Source organism: Limulus polyphemus, unplaced genomic scaffold (genome assembly GCF_000517525.1).
Source record: "Limulus polyphemus unplaced genomic scaffold, Limulus_polyphemus-2.1.2 Scaffold2274, whole genome shotgun sequence".
Taxonomy (NCBI): Eukaryota; Metazoa; Arthropoda; class Merostomata; order Xiphosura; family Limulidae; genus Limulus; species Limulus polyphemus.
This window is the reverse complement of record NW_013667884.1, coordinates 62,695-70,678: the sequence shown is the minus strand read 5'-3', so window position 1 is coordinate 70,678 and position 7,984 is coordinate 62,695. Positions and strand designations below refer to the sequence as shown.

The window sequence follows — 7,984 nt, the reverse complement described above, 5'->3', positions numbered from 1 at the left end:
CCTACCGACTTAGTTAATTAAACTAAAAACGGTAAACGTAAAACTTAAGTAGGTCGACTACTATCTACTATTTACTTTCTTCTTCGTGTAGTGTGTGTAGATATATATATATATATATATATATATATATATATATATATTAAGAATTTGACCAAAAATATAAATTAAAATAGCAGTTCTAAACATTCAATTAAAATATCTTTCTAAACCTTAAGTCATACCTCAAATGCAACAATAGGAACAAACTAGGGTTGGATTTTTTTATTATTATTTTTTTATTCATTTTTGCAGAGGGATTTTACTTCAACAGATACCTAAAAAACCTATACATATCATCCATACATTATTTAATTTATAGTATACTTTTATACTTCACACTATTTTGTTAGTTATTTTATTTACATGTATTATATTTCATAATTTATTGAATCAATACTCTATTACATATACAATAGTGTGCAAATATATATATATAATAACTTAAAGAATTATCATTATATAATCTTTACACACAAAATTTGTTATAGAAATAAATTGTAATTGTGGCCATCTTTGTGGCATTGTGCCTGTGTATTTACTCAAAGTCTCTGGTTAATTTGATTACATTTTTCTTGAAAACGTGATCAGAGGCTTTTTTTTTTTTTTATTACAGTTGGTACTTTTGCCAAGCATAAAGTCCAGTAAATTTCAGATTTGTTCTATGAGATTACGGTCTGGACTTTGTAGCAGCTATTCCATTCACTGGATATCTCATGAGCATTCTTTATTTGCCAAACAAGCACAACATTTTTTGGAAGTGTGAAAGGGGTCATTAACACTATCTTCTTTAAATATAAAATTTTGCCCAATCAGCTTCTTTCCAGAGTACCTGGTATAGTATGTAGAATAATGTACTGTGGTGCTTATGATAATTCATGATTCCATCAGTTTTTGTGAAGATGGCCAACACCATTTTAGATACTGCTCTCCAAACCATTACAGAGACTTCTGCATGCTTGACTGTTACCACAAGGCACTCCTTCTGCAACCTGTCATTAAATCTTTGGTAAACATTTAAATGCTGGTTAGAATAAACAATTCAAATTTAGCCTTCTCTGTCCAAACCACTTTATACTACTGTTCTAAAGCTAGTCTCTTTGCTGTATTCTCTTTATGTACTGAAGGGTTTAATGCTGCTACTGTTCCTCAAAGGCCACATTTCTGCAGAATTCTTGAGACTGTACCTTTTGAAACTTTATCTGACTTGTTATGGTCATCACTGAGGTTTTTCACAGTTTTTCTGTGTTTTTTCAGGGAATTAATTGTGACTAGCTTACCTACTTCACTGTACTTGGTGAATAGTCAAAGTCTTTTTAAATTTTTCTTCAATCCAATTAACATTTTTGTCAGTTGTGACTGGTACAGAAACTAAATGCAGTCATGTGTTACAATATTTTACCACTTTGTATTCAGATGAAACATCTTGAACAACTTTTAAAAAAAATCTTCTGTTGCTTTTCATTAGTCATAGATTCAGTGAAAAAAATCAACAATTTTGCTTATTTTGAATCTTTCTTTTCCCCAACATTTTAAACTAAATTGGTTTTATTTCAATGGCACAACATATCAAAACTACAGGAAAAATGGGGTGTTCTAATAAATTTTCCCACTACTCTGGATGTAAAGATCTTTTTTGAAATTATCTTTCAATGTTTCACTGTATATATTTTCCTAATACAGACTATATGAATAAACAGAAACTTGTTGGAAACTACTTATTTGTATGTCAAGCTAACTAAAGTTACACAATCAATAAACTGTTTGTAATCAACCACAAAGCTACACAACGGGCTATCTGTGCAATGCCCACAACAGGTATCAAAATATCAAAACCCAGTTTTTAGGGCATAGACAGAAAGTTGGCTTTTGTTGGTTATATGCTGGTGTTTGAAAGAATGATAAAAATGTATTAGTGCAATACTTATCTAGGACATCAGTGGTACAATGTTGGGATAGGCAGCTACTATACATTTGTTTATGAATTATATTCAGTTTTGTAAAATACACCAATTTGTGATACTGGACATGCAAATACATAAAAGCTTATTTTAATGTCTTATTTTGTCCAGTTATTCCTGTATATACCAAACGTGTCCTTCTATCACCAGTTATACTGAGCCAAACTGTGATCACATAATAATTTAACAATATGTTTAAACAATTTTAACATAATGTTAAATAATACAATGTGCTTTAAGTGCACAGTTCAAAGTTCACATTAAAATAAACGGCCTATATGGTTTCAGCTGATAAAAAGTGTTAAAATCATGTGAACACAGTGCCAAAAATACAAGTATTTATACAGTATGACTACATAAAGTTTAAGGCCTCCCAATCTTGCCTCTTGTGGTCTAAGTCTCTTCTGTATTGTTCCAATTCCTGAACAGAGAAAAACATTATAGTTAGTTTCAAAGAGAAATATCAAAACTTGTATCTACATGTAGTATACCTTATTTAACTCATTTAAAAAAATTGCAATACTACCAATATGCTAATTAATATCATACAATTTTTTATTAAGTAAAATAGATCCAATACATGAAATGGTACGTAAAATATGCAGTTATTGAGTTTTATTAATAAATTTGATGTTTTTGTGTAAGTTAATTCTATAACTGATTAATGATCACACAATATTTGGTTCTTATAAACCAAATGATATATTATATTTAAAGTTATATACATTAATAAATGATGCAACATTATTAATAACTGATATACTAGTTTAACTGATACTTTGATACAGTTCCAGTTGACAATAAGAACTCGGGTACTGACGATAGGGCTCATTCAGACGTAACCAAGAAAATCGTCATATGTTTAGCATAGATTGAATACAAGTTTGTTTTTTTTTAGGTCTGTCCCAGTTTTTGCAATAGTACCGGTGGTACCAGGTTGCCAGTACCAGTACTTGAGCATCTCTAATCATGTGATTTGAGCAGTTAAATATGAAACTATTCTTCCCAGTACATCAAACCAAATTGTCAATTATCTGTAAGCCCACATGGTATGACAACTGGGGCAATAAATCAGTTAAAACCTACGCTTTCTATTGGTTATAAATTTAATGGCAGTTGGCCTCAGAAAAATCTTTTAGCAAACTGTAAATAAGAGCATGTCAGAGGTAGGCATGGAAAGTGGTTTCTGAATTTTCATTGATTGCTCTTCAGCCCCATAAGATCGAAGGATATAAAAATATAGCTTCAGAATATCAATGACGAAATTATAGAGAATATTTTATGTTACATTTCATAGTTTTCTAGGAGGTGGACTAAAAAAATCCAGAAGAGGAGAGAGCTCAAGAACAAATACCCAAATTCTCACACTTGGGGAATTTGAGGTTGTTTTCAAATATTTCCTTATACAAATAAAACTTATATATTAAAATTTGATTTATTATCTATGGTTTGATGTCAAGTTTGTTTGTCTATCATGATAATTAAGTAGTTTAATTTAATTTTGAATGTAACTCACTGAAACGTTGTGACATGCACAGTTTGACTTGCTTGCATGCTAAGGGTTAATCATGCACACACCTATCTAACATGCAATCAGTCATGTAGGCACATTCACATTCTCTTCCAGAGTATGGGAGTCACCAGTTTCCTATATTTCATTGTGAGATTTGCTTATTAACTGAAGTATAAACTCAAAACTATCACATCCAACATTTGTAATTCTGTGAAAAGCAAAGCTGAAATACCAGAGGAGACATTCAGTCAAAACTCTGAAGATGATATACATATGATATACTATAAACCAGCACTGGTACCGCCGGTACTGATGGCCTAGTACTGGACACCGAGGACAACTGGTATCAACTGCAAATCCTGGTCTGTAAAATGTGGAAACTCTGATTATCTTGGTGTTTGTCTGAAACGTTTACTTAGCCTAAAACCTTGAGGATGTCGTAAAACACTCAGTCCCTAATTTTATCTTTTCACTGGCAGAAATAATGCTGTAGGGACAATGAGTTCAGCATTGTACATCTGTTTACCATTAAAAGATTGTTTTTTAATAATGATCAAAAAACTATTGTAAAAGTATTTAAAATTCTCCTTTCTCTGCTAGTCACCTTTTATTCTTTAATACAAAAACTTAAGTAACTGTAACTTAAGGAGAACCATGTGATAATGTGTTATGACTTCAACTTATTCCTGTTACTGCAGTGAACTTTACTAAATTTTTGTAAATCTCATAACAACAGAAGTATAACAATAATTATATACTAACTTGTATGAAAGTTAATTTAATCTTAGTAATCCATACTATTTCAGTTTGTGTTATTTTATATATCAAAGGTTACTATGCTGTCAGCTTGTCAGAGGAATTTGTCCCTCAGATGAAATTGAAGAACACTGTCCAAACTGTAAGACAGTAAGGCCAGTCAGCATGTGTCCACAGTGCAGCCCTAAATACTCACATACTTTGAATGTACACAGATAGGTTTATCCACTAATTAGTTATAGAAATAAACTGTTTAACACATTCTACTTTTCACAAAACAAAGGATAATTGAAATTTATTCTATTACAGGTATGACAAAGCAAAACCACTTTATCAAATAATGTTAGTCATCACTCTTCAGTACATTTCTTTTATGGGAATTGGGTATCTGATACCTTTTTGATCTAAAATGGAAATGGTTGGTCTTCAGTCTTTACTTATATACATGAACATTTGATAGAATAATTTTAAGTTTTTACAGTTCATGACACTTCACTTCAATATGGATTATGGTAACTACAGGCAGCAAGTACAGCCTGACATCAATATTGGATGTTGAGAAGTTTCTGAGGTAACCTTGTCCAATTCCCTGAAAAAGCTGTTTCCGTATCATTTTAAGTATCTGGAGTTGCTTGATGGATCTGCAATGTCTCTCTCAAAACAATTTCATAAATTTCAGATAAACATGAAGGTCACTCTTTCAATCAATCCTATCCATTTCAAATAATGTGTTGACCAGTTTGATATGGTAAGGATAGGCATTTTTATCTATTAGGATACAACAAGGACCAGTTGCATAAGCTCATGGTAGCATAAAGGGGCATAGATGTGATTTGTATTATGCATAGAATTTATAATACAATTCTACACAATGTATATGTCAGTACTACAGTAAAGCATATTCTTGCTCTCACCATACTTCTACCACTGCCACAATATGGATCATGTTTAAGTGTGAGAACAGAGTTGTGTCCATTTTTTCAGATTCTCTCTAAATGAGTATATGCCTGTTATCGGGCTGCAGGGTGAAGTGTTGGTCCACTGGATATGTTTTTGGCACTAAAAGGAATACTCTTCATTGGGCACCTGGCACATATATTGGCTTGTGAATTCCATTTCTATAACCATCTGTACACTGACATGACATTCAGCTGTCACTGTGAACATCTAATTCAGTCTTGAAGCAAGTACCCCACAATGCAGTGAGCCAAAATCAATGCACAGTGGTCATCTGCTTACATTGTGGATGATGATATGTCTTCTCCAGCATTCACAACAGCAACATTGGTTTGGATGTGTATTCTGTCAATGACACTTTGAAATATTTGTAGAGCTAACAGTCCACTGTGATTGGCTGATTTCAATTTGCCACATGGCTCTCCACATGATGGTTCATAAACAACTAGAGGCACTTCGAACTTGGAAATTTGCCTCAAAGTGACATGTGAGACTACCATTTACAACATAAGCTGAATGAAAAACTCACTGGCATTTCAAATTTGATCAATCAGCAGATGTCTAGATTGCACAACAATGCACTGGGTGTTTGTTTGACACTATTATATAACAATGGTCTTTGCCATGCCATGACTATAGTATTACAAATTCCAATTATACTTTAATTGTTTTGTGAAGTGTGTAATGCAGCACATTCTAAAATAAGTCATTTAGCCTCATATAGTAGCTTTTTCATGATAATACATTAGCAAAATCTTTATGCAGCTGTAAACAAAAATATTTTAAGTCTAAATGTATGTAGTAGATTTGCAATAACGTGTTATTTTCATACTGTTCATCATACTGCATAAATATAACGAAATTCAATCTAAAGTTTAAAAAACATGTTGACAATATTGGTTACAAGCAAAAGTACCCATCCCCAGTGATGGGAAAAGTTTAAGTTAATCTATCAATTTAAATTATTTCATGGACTTTAAAAAAGTTAATTGTGTTGTACTCTTGGTTTCACTTGGAGCCAAAGCACTGAGCTACTTATATCGCCCACTGCGAAAAGTAATTGTTGAGCATTTCAGTCATGCTAAGAGCTGCTCAACAATAACATCAAGTTATGTCACATATTAAAATGTGAATGATAGTTTGATTAATTCCCAACAATTTAGTGATTATGAAAAAAAAAAAAAACTTTGCAGTTCAGTACATTGTATCTCACAAATTGTATGCCATAGGAAGGTAAGATTGCAAAGGGGTGTTAAAGGTATCATGCTATAGTTGTCACTAGGGCACAACTATGACCTAATGTCTGATCAATTACAGCAACTATCTAAAATATGCTCCTCCAGCATCCAAACTTATTGCATCCTTGTGGCAACAGACATTACAACAACAACACATATCTCATCTGGTATGCTGGCCAATTCCAATACAGTTGCATCCTTGAAGTCTGGAATTCTGCAACACTTCCCAAATTACCTCTGCAACCAGAAATCAACTAATGTTAGATCTGGTGAATGAGGCAGCCACTTACAAGGATAGTGACATGAAATGATTCAGTCCTGAAAGTGCTCCTGTAAAGCGTGTTTCATTTTGTTACCAATATGTGGAGGGGCATTATCCTGCATGAAGACCATAGTGTATATCACACATCATTGCTGCAACATGAGACTCACACTGGTTGTGAGAACTGCATGTTACCATGCAGCACTGTATGAGCAGGTTTGTAGTTCATGTGGTCATGAGTTCTTCAAAAAAATATGGTTCAATAACAATCATGGAGGTATGTTGGAAAAGTTATATGTGGTTAATTTTTCAACCACATAATTCAGTTGCATGTGTTGACACTTCCAGAAAGGAGGAAGTGTGTTTTCTCAGTCCATAAGATATTAGCAGATCATTGACTTCCAGTCCTGCCATGGAACTGCAAAGCAAAATTAACAAATCAAATTAAATATCTCTTTGTCAGTTCTTGACTATGATATATTTTGTGAGGTAATATTTAAAAAGTTAAGTAAAGAGCCTGAAGAACAGTTGAAATTGGCAAATCCTGATATTGGGCAACACAGCATAAACTCTTAACCCATGTGTATTTGTGCTGGCTTGTTCTGCAAAGGAATGGCTGATCTTAGTAATAGTTTCTGTAGGTGTTGGTGTTCTGCCTATATGAATGTAATCTATATCCTCAAATTATATGAAGTTGCACATAGCAAACACTGGAACAAAGCTCTCTGCATAAGTTCAGCACTCTAAGATATTCTCCAAGATATGCCTCAGGATTGCATCCTTTGGTGTAATTGCAGTTCAAAAGTTCACCTCTCTCTTCACACTTGTCAATTTAATTTTAGATAAACGAGCTATACTGAGAACAACTGGCCCATTTATACCCATGGGAAATATGCTAAAAAACATAATGGCACCACTGGTGGCAATATGTGATGACTATGGCATTTGCATCCACGATTCCTTTAACACCTCTATGCAATTTCACTTTCTAATGTGATACTGCTTGCAAGGTATGACATGCTGAATTGCAAAACTTTATTTATGATCACCTGTATATGCATATTATGCAACAGACACACTTAATTAACTCTTGAACTGTTGAAATTTCTTTATGTCTTCAACCACCTTGTTTTTCTTGAATACTTTAATGTAATTGTGTTTCCTCCTGTCTTTTGTAGTATTTAAATGTAATTCTGTTTCCTTTTAACTTGTTTCTTGAACATTTAAGATTTATGGTGTTTTCTTCTTTCTTGAGTAATAA

General features: G+C 32.8%; 1 protein-coding gene across 1 annotated transcript in view; it reads right to left on the bottom strand.

The window, feature by feature from the left end:
- Nucleotides 1-288: 288 nt before the first annotated feature.
- Nucleotides 289-7,984, bottom strand: part of LOC106466484 (cytoplasmic dynein 2 light intermediate chain 1-like) — a 47,752-nt gene continuing 40,056 nt past the window's right edge. The window contains exon 13 of the mRNA XM_022394503.1: nt 289-2,418. Within this exon, the coding sequence (XP_022250211.1) occupies nt 2,350-2,418 (69 nt within the window). The 3' untranslated portion in view covers nt 289-2,349. The remainder of the gene's footprint in view (nt 2,419-7,984) is intronic.